The sequence below is a fragment of the Cottoperca gobio genome, chromosome 17 (assembly GCF_900634415.1).
Source record: "Cottoperca gobio chromosome 17, fCotGob3.1, whole genome shotgun sequence".
Lineage (NCBI taxonomy): Eukaryota > Metazoa > Chordata > Actinopteri > Perciformes > Bovichtidae > Cottoperca > Cottoperca gobio.
The window spans coordinates 20,500,362-20,516,025 of record NC_041371.1 but is presented as its reverse complement, the minus strand read 5'-3'; the positions used below and the strand labels follow the sequence as shown (position 1 = coordinate 20,516,025).

At 39.5% G+C, this 15,664-nt stretch overlaps 3 protein-coding genes across 6 annotated transcripts; 2 read left to right on the top strand and 1 right to left on the bottom strand.

The window, feature by feature from the left end:
* prdx1 (peroxiredoxin 1) lies at positions 1–3,835 on the top strand. The gene is made up of 6 exons (XM_029453992.1): positions 1–85; positions 1,189–1,305; positions 1,509–1,662; positions 1,754–1,876; positions 2,422–2,552; positions 3,350–3,835. The coding sequence occupies exons 2-6, from the start codon at positions 1,200–1,202 to the stop codon at positions 3,430–3,432; spliced, it is 597 nt and encodes a 198-aa protein (XP_029309852.1). The 5' UTR covers positions 1–85; positions 1,189–1,199; the 3' UTR covers positions 3,433–3,835.
* Positions 3,836–4,296: 461 nt separating this feature from the next.
* Positions 4,297–8,065, top strand: zte38 (zebrafish testis-expressed 38). 2 transcript variants are annotated; one of them, XM_029453374.1, is made up of 12 exons: positions 4,297–4,384; positions 5,062–5,209; positions 5,436–5,499; positions 5,640–5,676; positions 5,781–5,801; positions 5,905–5,931; positions 6,065–6,132; positions 6,221–6,369; positions 6,473–6,687; positions 7,405–7,453; positions 7,530–7,573; positions 7,668–8,065. In XM_029453374.1, the coding sequence occupies exons 1-12, from the start codon at positions 4,367–4,369 to the stop codon at positions 7,713–7,715; spliced, it is 888 nt and encodes a 295-aa protein (XP_029309234.1). In that variant the 5' UTR covers positions 4,297–4,366; the 3' UTR covers positions 7,716–8,065. The 2 variants fall into 2 exon arrangements, with proteins under 2 accessions (XP_029309234.1, XP_029309233.1); XM_029453373.1 differs by lacking the exon at positions 4,297–4,384 and adding an exon at positions 4,489–4,837.
* A 1,391-nt stretch (positions 8,066–9,456) lies between these two features.
* aldh9a1b (aldehyde dehydrogenase 9 family, member A1b) lies at positions 9,457–15,604 on the bottom strand. 3 transcript variants are annotated; one of them, XM_029453371.1, is made up of 12 exons: positions 15,477–15,604; positions 15,056–15,271; positions 14,052–14,197; positions 13,643–13,772; positions 12,678–12,812; positions 11,307–11,503; positions 11,070–11,210; positions 10,780–10,968; positions 10,607–10,694; positions 10,298–10,439; positions 10,006–10,118; positions 9,457–9,831 (listed from the first exon to the last, which is right to left on the bottom strand). In XM_029453371.1, the coding sequence occupies exons 2-12, from the start codon at positions 15,231–15,233 to the stop codon at positions 9,737–9,739; spliced, it is 1,554 nt and encodes a 517-aa protein (XP_029309231.1). In that variant the 5' UTR covers positions 15,234–15,271; positions 15,477–15,604; the 3' UTR covers positions 9,457–9,736. The 3 variants fall into 3 exon arrangements, with proteins under 3 accessions (XP_029309231.1, XP_029309230.1, XP_029309232.1); XM_029453370.1 differs by having other exon boundaries at positions 15,473–15,595; XM_029453372.1 differs by lacking the exon at positions 15,477–15,604 and adding an exon at positions 15,373–15,443.
* Positions 15,605–15,664: the final 60 nt, after the last annotated feature.

Here is a 15,664-nt window from a genome sequence, read left to right as displayed (position 1 = left end):
TGGTGGTATAAATTCGAGCCTCTCGCCGCCTGCAGCGCGCTCTCCTCTCGTCTGTGTTTGTTGGGGTAGTGAGATCAAAGCTGAGGTATGTATTATACAATTCATTCAATTATGTTTTCCTCCTGCTGTTTTACTGTTGAAGTTTGTTTTTCAAAATATTCATCTGTTAGGTTTAGTTACGCTCTTTTGTTTTTAGTTGTGTAGCTTTGGCTGAATTCACAGTTCAACAAGTGGTTTTTCACGAAAGATTAACGTTATCTTGTTCATTATTTTTTTTTACAAGTAACGAGAGAACGTAGCGAGAGTTAAAGAAAGGGTTAATTATTTGATGTTTTGTTCTAATTTACTAATTTACCGGTTATTGTCAACTCAAATCTCGACATCGACATTTTTCGGTCTTTAAGTATGTTAACGTTAGTTTAATTAGTGAAATGCCTAAAACTCACTCTGTCGTAATAGTTATTTTACTTTAACCATTGAACCCAGGTGGCAGAATTGATGAAAAGGTACCAGGAATATGTATCCATATGCGTAAACACCTGTGATATTTAAACCGAAGAAGTGAAAATGGTTCATGGGTTTCGGTTGTTCAAGCACCCAGTTTATGTGCCGGGTGCTTAAATACTGTAATAGCGGTGTGAGCTGAAGTCTGGGTGCAGAATGAGCCTGAATTAAGAATGTACTGTAATATAACCTACTTCAGATATCAATATTTAAACAAACTCTTCTATTATATTACAGGCACTGATGATCTGCAAATTACTATAAGAATTGCTTCACTCTGGTGAAGAAATGCTTCATCAACACTTTTATTTGCTTCACCATCAGGGCTGGAACTGCCAATGGATTATTCATTTTTACAATTAATTGTTTTGTATAGGTCAGCAGATTGTGAAACATTTTTTCACTGTTCAGCCAAATTATATACAAAATAATTCCTTGAGATAATAATCAGAATATCAAGTAAAATAATCATTAGTTGCAGCCCTAAAATGCATAGTGCTTTCATAAGAGACAGAACAGTTGAATGGGGATGATATTCTATATGAAAGGTGTCATTTGTCTTCATTTAAATGAGGAAGGATTCTGGTTAATCCGTCATTACACGCACACAAAAGAAACAATGCACAGCTGTGATTGAAAAGAGATTGTGTAATACTTAAACGGTTTCCTTGTTCTGTTATCCAGTTAGACTGAAGATGGCTGCAGGCAAGGCTCAAATTGGAAAGCTGGCCCCAGACTTCACAGCCAAGGCGGTGATGCCAGACGGACAGTTCAACGACCTGAAGCTGTCTGACTACAGAGGTACGCCTCAGCCTGTGTCCCATCCACCCCTGGAGTGGAGGACATGCTTTGATGACGCTCTCTTCTGGACTATGATTCACTGCTTTGTGATCTCATAATCTATTGAATAGTCATTTACATTACTAAAGACCAGAATTAACTAGCCTGTAATTACCTTATTGCCACATGACAAAAGCCTTATTTGTTTTTCCCCTTTGGTGCAGGGAAATATCTTGTCTTTTTCTTCTATCCACTGGACTTCACCTTTGTGTGTCCAACTGAGATCATCGCTTTCAGTGATGCTGCCGACGGCTTCCGAAATATCGGCTGTGAGGTCATCGCCGCTTCTGTCGACTCACACTTCTCCCATTTCGCATGGTAGTTACGAGCTTTATATTTTACACAGCAGATTGTGTGGACTCGCTCTTGCAAACGTCTCACTCTTTCTTTTTGGTTTATTTTCTCAAAGGACCAACACGCCACGGAAGCAGGGCGGTCTGGGTGCCATGAAGATTCCCCTGGTATCTGACATACGGCGCACCATCTCCACCGATTATGGTGTCCTGAAGGAGGATGAGGGCATTGCTTACAGGTGGGTTTAACAATGTGGAGTTTTAACAATGTGGAGTTTTGACATCATTTCTGTCAAATGTTGTATTTATATTATGTTGTTTATCCTGTACACACAACATCTATTGCACGTCTGTCCGTCCTGGGAGAGGGATCCCTCCTCAGTCTCTCCCTGAGGTTTCTTCCATGTTTCCCCCTTTAATTATGAGGTTTCTTTGAGGAAGTTTTTCCTTGTGCGATGCGAGGGTCTAAGGACAGAGGGTGTCGTAACCTGTACAGTCTGTAAAGCACACTGAGACAAATGTGTAATTTGTGATATTGGGCTATACAAATAAATTTGATTTGAGTTTCAGTATGCTTCAATTAAGATTAGAAACAATAAAGCCAGTGTTAGTTGTTGTTTGCTTCCTGCGGGAGAGGGCACACTTATCATGTCATGAAATGATCCACCCGTGAGATGTTTCAGGCAGCGAGTGGGAAAACATGGACTTTCCTGCCTTCACTTACTGCTCTTTAATGGGTCTTAGGTCCTTCGGAGACTCATGAACTGCACTTTCTCTATTTCAGGGGTCTGTTCATCATTGACGACAAGGGCATCCTGAGACAGATCACCATCAACGACCTCCCAGTTGGACGCTCAGTTGAGGAGACCATGCGTTTGGTCCAAGCCTTTCAGTTCACTGACAAGCATGGAGAAGGTAAATTCTCGCTGTAATATTCTGCAGATGTTTGGCACCTTAATGTATGTGATGCATTTTACTGAGTTCATTAAACTCTTCTGTCACGAAAAGATTTCAAGATTGCTTGAAATATTCTATTCTGTGAGTGATGTAATTACTCACCTCATGATATATCCAAGGTATAATATGTAACATTTCCAGATTAAAAGTAAAAAAAAAACAGTTTAGACCTATGGTATATATTTTGTTGAGTAGTGTACTTACATTATCCCAAATGTTATCCCAAACTTAGAGAAATTTGTAATTTTAATCGAGGTAACAGTGCGTTTAATTTAGTCTCCTGTAATGGCAACTTATCCCCTTTGAGCATGCGCCAGCGTTGTGGTTGTCTGCCAGAAGCTGTCATAAAATGACTTTTTATCCACTTTTAGCCAGATTTTTACGATACATTTTAAAGATTTCAGGCATCAGACGTCTGGATCTTAAGTTGTCAGAGAAACAAGCTGAGCAATGGGATGTCAAACTGGGCAAAGACCATAAAGGCTTTTTTAAATGCAACGGTTAGTATTTGTATTAGTTCTGAGGTTCACATGAACTTTGAGTTAAGAAGTGATTGTAGATGTAAAGGAGGGCATCAAACTGAGCATGGTCTAGCACAATGAAATTAAATTAAATTAAATTACGCAAGCAAACATTTGATGCATTTCTCTGCTTTAAACCTGAAGGCAATACATGTTATATTCTGTAAATATGAGTCATATGGGCTCAGGTCTTTACTGTTCCATCTAGGACTCATTACAGGTTTATCTTTTCAGTGTGTCCAGCCGGCTGGAAGCCAGGAAGTGACACCATCAAACCTGACGTCCAGAAGAGCAAAGACTTCTTCGCCAAGCAGTAATAAAGCCAAGCCCAGAGTCTGCAGCTTGCTGTAGGAGATTTAATTTAGAGATTACATTTCCAGAGAACATTATTTAAGTCCGCCGCCATGCCTGTGGAGGACCCGTTAGAAGACAGTTTTTGTGGGTGTTCTGTTGTGTGTAGAGTGAACAGTGCACTTATGACCAAATAATATCATTGTGTAATTATGTAGTGGTAAAGTATGCTGTTTTCACTGTCAGACTGAGCTAAATGTCTGCTTGTTCGTTCCTGTCATTCCTTACTAATGTTAGATGTTAACAGTTTTATTGGAATGAGGCCACAAGCGCCTCTAAATTATATTGTACCTTTTTTTTATTTTTTTTTACAGTGAACAACATGTGTTCTTTCATCTAAATAAAATGTATAACACTCTCCTAAAGGAACATATTTACTTCAATCATTACAGGGGAAATGTTAGGGGTGTTAGGGTCGTTAAAAGTATTATTATTATTTTGAAGGCGTTAGTAGTATCAAGTCAGGTTTTTTTTTTTGTGTGTGTATTCCTGGAGGTACTGTGATCCTGTTGTTTTTTATCACATCTATTACCTCAGAAAAACCTACAAATAAGATTAAAGACAAAATATATATGCATGCAGTTCAGTGACCTCAGCATACCTCCACCAAACATTTAAACAAGAGGAAGTCTAACCCAAAGTGAAAATACACCTGTGAGTAGGGCCTGTAATTCACAGCAGAAATGTTTACTTGTCATAGGATAAAAAGTAATAATCATATAAATCATGATTGTGTTCCATATATGGCCCTGTATTGTGCATTGCAACAGGGCCATCATTAATATTATTAATTACAGCTGTGTTGTTGGTGCTATAACAGTCTGCTGCTAACTGATTCCAGTCAGTTCCCTTTTTCTTAATGTATTTGACCTGAATTAATTACCTGTGTATGGAAAAAGGATGTTTTCTGATGAAAAGGTAATATTTAAGAATTATTCATTCAGTTCCTATGCTTACTTAATTTACAGGCCTATTAGCTAAGATAATTGTCATTAATATCGATCAATTCGATTTACAAATGCACTTCCGGTAATGTACGTAAGTAAATGAAACGACTACTGTCACTGTATACTTTTGGCGGGAAAGACAAATCGATATCCTGGCTATTGGAGTAATTTTAGCCTAACCTATTTAAACTATAGGCGTTTAAAGACAACAGAGAGCAACATATTACAAATTAGTCCTTGAGGAAAGGTACCATTTCTATAATTTGAGCGTCTGCTGTAAGAGTTGAGGTTAAATGTTAGTGTATATTCATCTCGTTAGCTTGGTTAATTAATAGTTAGCATTAGTGATACCTCAGCAACAGAAAAGGAGAAAATGGCAGCTGGGAAGATGTGTATAAGGAACAGCAAGGAGGAAACTGCTGAGGTTTGACCACACCACAAACTAGGACACAATATTATGTTTACCATTTGATATAATCAGTTTGTTAATTTATAAATTCATGTTTAACGTAATTTTCTTAAGTCTGCTCGGGAACACTTGAGTAGACAATTGCGCCATCGTGTGGGTCTTCAAGTTACAAGTCAAATTTAGCTCAGATTTTTTCTCCTTTTACTCAACGTCATTGCTTTTCTGTTTTAATGTTTTAGAAGTGGACAGGGTTATTCTTGAATGACTTGAAAACAGAACAGGAGTCCGTCGTCTTCGTCAAGAGGATGATTGCGGTGGCAATCTCCTCCATCACCTACCTCAGAGGGATTTTTCCAGAGGACGCCTACAGGTCCAGATATCTGGAAGGTGAGCATAAATTACCTTAAATAAACCAGAAGTTTAGAAAATCGGGAATGCACTTCATAGGCTTTCTTTTCTAAACTGTTTTCTACATAGTAATTCCAGTTGTATTGTACACCCATGATAAACAGAGAAAAATAACATTTGAGACCTTTAGCTAACGTGGAAAGTGAAAACTTAATGAAAAGGCACAACACTTTACAAGCTTTTGTTTGTTTTGCCTTTTCACCAGATTTGTGCATCAAAGTTTTGCGTGACGACAGCAACACCCCTGGTAGCAGCAAAGTTGTAAAATGGTAATTATAAAATGCCTGCCTTAAAGCTCCCATAATATACATTAGCACTGGCCACAACAGCTAGCTAAACACCAGAAGTAGGAAGTGTGCAGTGATAATCAGCACTTCTGAAGGTAACTGTTCAATCTTCTATGTTCCAGGATGATGGGTTGCTTTGATGCATTAGAGAAGCAGTATGTAAGTTATATTTTGGATTTGTAATGTGTCATCAGGTCTGCCATTTTGAACAATACTGGCACTATTTTTTTTTTTACTATTGTTCAATGTCGTCCTCTTAACAGCTTCAGATTGTATTCATTGGGGTAAGTAAATTAAGTCCATACAGTAACATTTATAGTTGACACATTGCTTGAATAGAGAAAAGATAAACAGGACAATAACTCTGTACATATTATTTCAATCTAGGTGTATACCAATCAAGATGAACCTAATGTAAGTTCTCTCTTAAAATACTGAAAGATTACATGTTAAGATTATGAACAGAAACACACTGTTGTCATATTTTATCAAATTCCAGGGTGAAGTCTGATCAACTTTAGAAAACACTTTTTTTCTATTTTTGCAGTGCCTTATTGAGTCGTACCAGTTCAAATTTAAATACACTGAGAAGGGGCCAGAGATGGACATATGCAGGTTTGGATGGGCATTCTATGTTTGCATCAATGTATTGGATAAAGGCTCCACGTGTGATTGAGCTGATATTACCTCCATGACACCACAGGAACAACGATGTGGAGATGCAGGTGACATTAGAGGACACCAAGAGAGCCTCAGTGCTTCTCATTAGGAAGCTCTTCGTGCTCATGCAGACCCTGGATGCCCTCCCCAACAACGTCTACCTCACCATGAAGCTCTACTATTATGATGACAGTAAGATGTATTCATGTCTCTGCCGAAGCAAAATGAAGTAAGAAGCTAGTGTAATTTCTTGGCTTGCTTAGTGAAATCATCACTTCCTGCTCTCCTTTCTTAGTCACCCCGGCCGACTACCAACCACCAGGCTTCAAGGAGGGCGAATGTGACAGCCTCTGGTTTGAAGGCATGGCTGTGCACTTCCAAGTGGGCGAGGTGCAGACGGCTTTCCACACCTTGACAGTGCGCGTGTGTTTGGAAAAAAACCGGCTGGAGAAGCTTCAAGAAGGGACCCAATTGAGAGAGACAAATCCTACAGAGAAGGAAACCAGCAAGGTAGCTCCAGAAAGAGGATTATTTAAAGTTCTTGTTTTCACTTGTATAGTTGTCTTACTGTAAGCAAGCACAATATTCCCTCTTTCTTTGCTGTTGTCATTTTCTTGAAAAAGTATTAAATCTATCTCATTCCTGTTAAAGGAATACTTCACACACAACATTTGTATATCTATTACTCTCCCCGTGTTACTGTGAATTCTTGAAGAAAATTTCTCGCAGGCCTCCATGCTGAACGAAGAATCAAAAAACTGAGAAAAGTCTTGATGAATGAAGTGAATTGGTGGCAAAATGATGTCAAAACATCCGTTTACAAACTCGTGCAGTATAATCCAAGTCTCATTTATCCGGTCGTATGCACATGCATTTTCACTAAAACCTTACTATTTAAAACGCGTCACAGACCTACGAGTAGTAGCACTTGCGTGAGAATGTTTATGCAATAAGGATTTAGAAAATGCATGTTTGAGGAGTAGGGAGTTTACGACTGGATAAATGACACTTGGATTATTCTGCACGAGTTGTGTTTGAGTTTGTAAACTGATGTTTTGACATAATTTTGCTGTCGTTAAACACGGCCACATTTACTTTATTTCATCAAGACGTTTTTTGATTCTTCATTCACCGTGATTATTGATATACAAACGATGGTTTTGTGGGTGAAGTATTCCTTTAGCTCTTGTCAGTTCATTATAACTGTCTGTAAACACCTGGTTACAGGAGCCTCGTAAGAACACATACGACGAAGACGATCTACCTTCTGAAAATGGTATGTCTGTGCTGCTACGGTTACAAAACTGTAAAATGTATCAAAAGGTTTACACTGTTGACTTTCCTTTAAACAGAGTCTGCTGCACAGTTCAAGAAACCCAAAAGACCCATGGCAAAGGTAAAGTGGTACGAGAGGGGCATGATTATATTATAGAATAACATGTGACACAATGCAAACTGGACAGGTGATTATCTTTTTTTGACTATCTTAGAGAAATGCAGCTGCCAGAAATCTGTCAAGGAAGAAAAGAAGAACTTAATCACGACATTAAACACAAACATGAACCATTTCTTAATTTCATTGCAACGTTAAAGACCGTTTAATGTTATGTTACAATATATTAGATATGACAATGTTCGACAGGTTCCTAACAATTATCTCGACCCATAAGGCAGGATGTTACGGTCACAGTTCTAATTTAAACACTGTACAAAAAGTGTATATTACATGTACAATCTACATTAATTAAATCAATACAATGTTTACAGTGCCTAATTAGTTTTGTATTCTATGTGTATAAAAATATATTGATGTGTATTGTTGAAGAAATAAAGCTTGACTTGTAAACATTTTTGTTCTTCGGTACAACTTTGTAAAATGATTATTCTGCACATGGATGAAAACATATAACGCAAATCATATATCACAGTATGCAACTTATTTATACAGTATATCTCAAAAGTGAGTACACCCTTTAGATTTTTGCAAATATTCTGTTATATCCTTTCAGGGGATAACATTATCCTACTGAAACTTTGATATAACTTAAAGTAGTCAGTGTGCTGCTTGAATAACAGTATAGATTTATTGTCCTTTGAAAATTACTCAGTACACAGCTGTTAATGTCTAAACAGCTGGCAACAAAAGTGAGTACACCCCATAGTGAACATGTCCTAATTGTGCCCAATGATGTTGTTTTCCCGCCCTGGTGTCATGTGACTCGTTAGTGTTACAAGGATTCAGGTGTAAATGATAAGCAGGGCTGTTAAATTTGGTGTTTTGGGCACAATTCTCTCTGAATGCTGGACAACATGGCACCTCATGGCAAGGAACTCTCTGAGCGGCTGAAAAAAAGGATTATTGCGCTTCACAAAGATGGCCTTGGCTATAAGAAGATTGCCAACACCATGAAAATGAGTTGCAGCACAGTGGCTAAGATCATACAGCGGTTTTCCAGGACAGGTTCCACTCGGAACAGGCCTCGCCAGGGTCGACCAAAGAAGTTGAGTCCACGTGCTCAGCGTCATATCCAGAGGTTGGTTTCCAAAAATAGACGTGCGAGTGCTTCCAGCATTGCTGCAGAGGTTGCAGAAGTGGGATGTCAGCCTGTCAGTGCCCAGACCATACGCCGCACACTGCATCAAATCGGTTTGTATGGCGGTCGCCCCAGACAGAAGCCCCTTCTGAAACCGATGCATAAGAAAGCCCGCAAACAGTTTGCTGAAGACAATGAATCCAAGAACATGAGTTACTGGAACCATGTCCTGTGGTCTGATGAGACCAAAATAAACCTGTTTGGGTCAGATGGTGTCCGGCGTGTGTGGCGGCACCCTGGTGAGGAGTACCAAGACAAATGTGTTTTGCCTACAGTCAAGCATGGTGGTGGCAGCATCATGGTCTGGGGCTGCATGAGTGCTGCCGGCACTGGGGAGCTGCATTTCATTGAGGGACACATGAATTCCAATATATACTGTGACATCCTGCAGCAGAGCATGATCCCCTCTCTTCGGAAACTGGGCCGTAGGGCAGTTTTCCAACATGATAATGACCCTAAACACACCTCCAAGATGACAACGGCCTTGCTGAAGAAGCTGAAGGTTAAGGTGATGGACTGGCCAAGTATGTCTCCAGACCTAAACCCAATTGAGCACATGTGGGGCATCCTCAAGAGGAAGGTGGAGGAGTGCAAGGTGTCCAACATCCGTGCGCTCCGTGATGTCGTCGTGGAGGAGTGGAAGAAGATTCCAGAAGCAACCTGTGCAGCTCTGGTGAATTGCTTAAGAAGCTGAAATCAACCAAGGTTCAGTAAATACTGAGAACAATCTTTCATTTGATCCATTTGGCACAGATGACCATGTTAATTCAAATGTGCTTCCAAATCAAATGTCTTCCATATTTCCAGAGCTATTTATCTCAGATTGCCTCCTCGGGTCCTGGCTCGTTTCTCATCGGTGTCGAACAAACACTGATGTTCGATGGCTTTTCCCTGAAGTATTGTGCTGGTCCACACTTTGTTTCAGTCTCTGGGTCACTGTTACACCTTCCTCTCCTTGGTGTGTCCTAGAAGAGGCTGTCCACATCTCCCATCTCCACATACACGCTCTTCAGCTGAGAGTAGTGTTCAACTGTCACCTGGCCGTTCTCCCGCCCTATGCCTGGTAAACGTAAAGATTAGAAGTTTACTTCCACTAATGTGACTGAGGAGTATCTGGGGTATACGTTTTAAAAGGAAGATTCTCCACAATGATCAGATTAGTTACGGATTGCTGTTTTGTGATGTTATAGTAGACTATGCAAGAATCATTATTATCTAGACTCCTGGTCCTTACCTGACATTTTGAAGCCTCCGAAGGGCACCTCCACAGGAGTGATATTGTAGTTGTTGATGAAACAAGAACCAGCCTTGAGGTGTTCCACCACACGATGGGCTCGCTTCACATCTCTACAGAATATTATATTTTAGGATTTATAGGATCACCCTATTTTGTTTTGTGTTTATTTACAAAAAAAACGTAAAAAAAAAAAAAAAAAGAGCAGACTTATACTATATCCAGCAACACACTAGTTCAAAAATCACATTTACTAGCTGGGAGAGTGCCCTCTATCTCCCCACAAACCCACCTGGTGAAAACTCCTGCAGCAAGACCCATGGTGGTGTCGTTGGCTCTCAGCAGAACTTCCTCTTCGGTTTCAAAAGACAACACAGACATGACGGGACCGAAGATCTCCTCCTTCACACTGGTCATCTCATCTGTGCAGTCACCTGTACGTGAGGAAAAAAAGAAAGGATGTCACCTAACTGAACTCAGGAGGAGATGAATGCCCTTTGATTCCTAACAAGTAGAATTGGAAGAGGTGTAAAAATAGTCTGCAAAGGTTGTGCATCTTCTAAACCCACTGTATTCATGAAAAAATGTATAGAAGTCTTACCCAACACACATGGAGTCATGTAGTATCCACCTCTGAGTTTAGGATCTGATGGGACAAAAGGTTCGCCTCCGCACAGCACTGCAGCTCCCTAGAAACAGTATAATTTATTAACTCACGGTCCAAATTCAACTTGCTGCACACAAAGCAAAAGTTGTTAAAATGACACGTCTTACTTCTTTCTTTGCCTGATCAACAAAGGACAAGACTTTCTCCAGGTGTGACTGGCTGACCAGTGCTCCCATTCGTGTGCTCTCCAATAGTGGATCTCCTATCTCGATCGCACACGTCCTCTTCACCACCTCCTCCACAAACGTGGGCAGAATATCCTTCTGGACAAACACCCTTGTACCGTTGCTGCAGACCTGCGATACATTTATTCAAATCAAGTAGGCTTCCATGTGTGGATTGGACACATGTATCAGCATATGAAAATATAATATTCAAAGTAGAACACAGTATCTACCTGGCCTTGAGACAGGAAGTTGGCCATGAGAGCTCCCCTTACAGCGTTCTCCAGATCGCTGTCCTGAAAGATGAGCAGAGGAGATTTCCCCCCGAGCTCAAGAGTCACGGGCTTCACCCCCTTGGATGCCATCTCCATAATCTGTGTTATTGTATTACAATACATACAAATCGATAAACAATTCCCAATTATGAGAGGTATGTACCAAGGTGTCTTAATTGAATATCTCAAGCTGACCTTCTTGCCTGTGGACACACTCCCAGTGAAGGACACCTTAGCGACGTCGGGGTGGTGGCAGAGTAAGCTGCCCGTCTCCTGGCCGCCCTGCACCACGTTGAGCAGCCCCTCTGGAGCTCCAGCCTTGGCGTAGATCTCTGCCAGCATGACCGCTGTCACAGGCGTCACCGGTGATGGCTTGAACACCATGGAGTTGCCTATTTTAGATGACAGACAGGAGAGTAAGTAAGACTCATTGTTTGACAACCTGTGATTTTAAAAACTAAATAAAAACAATATACTTTAAGAAAAACTTCAAGCAGGAGGCAAATAATATAACTGCTCAAAATCTAACTATGTAATTGACCATTTGTATTAATTACAAGGTTTAGTGACGCATTAGCAGGCTTAGTATATTAAATGAAAATAAAGCAGTGAAACATTGGTAAAAAACTGAAATTAAACAAAAATGACATCCTTTAACTAAACTAAAATGATATTGCCTGGTTAAAAATATAATAAAATGTAAATTCATTTCAGGTTTAGTTTTTTTTAGCTGTAATATATCACTAGAGTAAAAAAGGAGACAGCAGGAATTCCCGTTGACTTTTGTGACATTGAACCACAGAAACTACAGACTTGACATTCCAAGAGTGTTGACATTTCTTTGTTGTTTTTCACATGCAGTCTCGTCTTGAAGAATAAAATAACAAGAACATGATTTAAATATTGTAGTAGATCAAATGTCATTTAACCTTTCACCCCAGGTCTAATGTAAACAGACTTGGGTGGTAGTGAATGAGAACACAAGTTGATTCCAAAATCAAAAGATGTAAACGTGTTATGTTGCTATAGTGCCATCTATAGGTGAGCCTTTACATTCTTCAGTATTGCTCAGGGACAATGTGCACAACTAACCTGACATGTACATTTGGCTGAAATGGCACAGTGTGTTTGAGTGAGTGAGAGCAGTTTATGTCCAATAAGCAAAATCTGAAAGAATTTGACAACCAATTACAAAAAAAATGGTAAAACGTAGGACGAGAAATAACCTTTTTTCAGATTCATCCAATGGGGAAATGTGGGAAAGATTGGACACAAGTTGTAGGAGATGTTTGGGTGGACAGTCTTGGGTTATTAAGGCTGAAATGGGCAAAGCATTCACAGCCTTTTACTTTTGAGGAGTTATGAAGCAATCTAAATTCTCACACGGTGGTGTCATTTTCTAACTTCTTATCTAATGTCACTGAATCCTTTAAAAAAAGGTACTTTGAGATATTCTGTTAAAAAACAAATAAACAAACAAAAACCTTCCTGACTGAGGAAATCTTATACAGTAGGAGGACTAAAGGTCATCCTTTATGTCTTGACAACTTTAGAAGTTTTCCATACCACAGGCCAGGGCTGGAGCTGATTTCCATGCAGCTATCTGGAAAGGATAATTCCAGGCACCGATGCCGACGCAGACTCCCAGAGGCTCCCTGCGTGTGTAGGCAAAGGATCCTCCAGGCAACTGAACATGTTGGCCTTGACGAGGGAAAGCAGAAGCATTTTGTAAAACAGGTGTAAAAAGATGACATTTTTAACCCTCACCGTTTCGGTATGTTGCATAAAGTCTTTTCTTCTACCAACACTTCTGAAAGCGACACTTTAGTGTTTAAGTTGAATGATTCTTGATCATTCTTTTTCTGTTTTACTTTTTAATTTCATTTTAGTTTTAGCTGGTTTTCAGAGTGTTTGGAAGTTTTAGTTTCGTATTAGTTTTTATATATTCAGTTTTACTTTTAGTTTTTAGGGCCATGTACAATGTGACAGAAGTATGTAACCACATATACATACAGAATACACGGTTGGAGAACTGTGTAAGAATGGCCATAATGTTTAAATGTTCTGAATTGATTTGGCCTTTGAATGACAATACAATATTTTAATCATGTTCTTGTTATGTAATGGTACAAAACTAGACTGCATGTGCAAACATTTTTAAGATTAATTGTGAAGCAATAACAACATAGTGCTATCTTCTGGAATGTCAAGCCTGTTCAATTTCTGTGGTTCAAAGTCAACAGTCGGTGGAAATTCATGCAGTCTCCTTTTTTGGGTAGTGATATACTACAACTGAAAAACTCAAACAAATTAACAAATAAATAACAATATTTGTTACTGCTTTTTGTTTTAGTTTACTATTTTAACAATGCTCATGAATCATCATATTGTTGGCATCATACTGTAATTAATACAAATTGTTGATTACATACAGTAGATAGATTTTGGGTGAAAGTTCTGTCTGTCTATCAGTTATGTTATTGGCGTCCTGCCTCCAGACCCTTAGAAAGGGAGAGTTGTATTGTACCAACCTGCCAGAGTGCTGGCCAGCCCTGCAAAGTACTCTATACACAGTCGGGCAGAGTCCACATCCAGACGGGCCTCTGTGATGGACTTCCCATTGTTGACCACCTCAATTTCAGCTATCTCCTCTCTCCTGCTCTGTGTATGAAAAGCAGGGTACATGTAATACATTCTGTTAGTGTTACACAACATCTCAGATCCAACACGTGATGTATAAAACAGGACACTCTTCATCAAGAACAATGGGTTTAAGTACAACAAATTACAGGCACACTGAATGGTTGTTAACCAATTTTGATCCATGATGAAAATACTCTGCAACCATTCTTATGTCTTAGAGCAAATGTACATATTCTCAGGAGAAGCATACAAATGAATAATATATTTTGTTTTAAACTAAAGAAAACTCCAAAACACCTCAATGATATGGGCAGCTTCTATCATGATCCTCGCCCTCTCCATCCCAGACATTTTGCTCCAATGGCCAAAGGCCGACTTGGCAGCCTTCACCGCCTGATTGACTTCACTAGCACCACACGGCTCCAAATGGCACAGGACTCGCCCTGCAAAGTGAAACATGTGATGGTGAAAACAATTAAGTACACAGGTTAAATATACAAAAAGGACAATAATTATTTGGCTCTGCCAGTTTGTACTGGTTCAAAGTCATGCTTCAATAAAGAAATAAATTAAGTCTAGGCCTGGAGGCTACAGGCTGCAAATCACAGAATATAGCGTGGCATTTACACTCGGTCTTTTCCAATGACGGGATTAGTGATCAAATAAGAAGCATCTTCTGCCTGAAGAGTGGGCTGCACACAAACAAGCTGTGTGCAAGCTCAAATGGAGTTACAGCATCTGAATTAAAACCAAGCCACAAAGAGCCTAAAAATCATCATCAATGAACTGAAGCGGCTCAGGGCCAATAAAACTGGTTGCACAAGGAAGTGACCATGTGTGACTAGATACCATATGGATAGAAATGATAGAAATATAGATAGATATAAATATAGATAGATAGAAATATAGAAATATAGATAGATAGATAGATAGATAGATAGATAGATAGATAGATAGATAGATAGATATAGATAGATATAAATATAGATAGATAGATAGATAGATAGATAGATAGATAGATAGATAGATAGATAGATAGATAGATAGATAGATAGAAAGGAGTGTGTTACTAAAAGAACAGCATTAACTTGAAAAATCAAATGTCAAATGTGGAAAATGTATCACTGTAGAAAGACAACAACAAAGTATTTAGAAAGTCAGATATTGATTTACAAGGCCGGACGTCACCAGACAGACATTTTACACAGCAGTGATTAAAGTCCAGTTTGGAAACAGTGTCAATAATGTCAAAAGAGAGACTTTATTTAAAATGTAAAATATCAAATACTTGTCTAGCTCACCTGTTGCAGGTTCGTAAACTTTTTCTATGTTGCATTTCTCTTGACTCGACCATCGTTTCCCAGCCCAGAAGTTCAGCGGGACCGAGATGTTCACTGAGCCCGAGGAGATGCATCGTACCGTGGCTGCGAAGGGAGCAGCAGCGGGCCGCCGCAGGGACGCAGCGAGCCTGTGAAGCATACTCAAAACGGCTCTGTTGCTCGAGGTTTAGCCGTTAACTGCAAAACATACATTCTGCGTGTTAACGCCGTGCAAACGGTCCCTTCAGTCAAACAAACCCGACAACTTTAAAAACACGTCAAAATGAGTTGTACTCAACTAGTTAAACATTAGCCACAGCAAGTGTACAAAACTGCAAGCTACTTTTTCCTCGCTTTGTTATTTCACTACTGTCTGTAAGGCTTATCAAACTAACTTACTTACTGGCTTCTTCCCACGCGTATTTTAAGGTTATGACTAAATAACGGTTCACATAAAGTTAGTTACATGATTTTGCCGTCGAGCAACAAGGAGGCGGGACAAGTACTGTACGAGTGTTTCTGGCAGTGCCATTGGTTGATAAGCGTCATAGCGTGACAAACGATTGGTTATTTTTACTGTCAATCACAAAA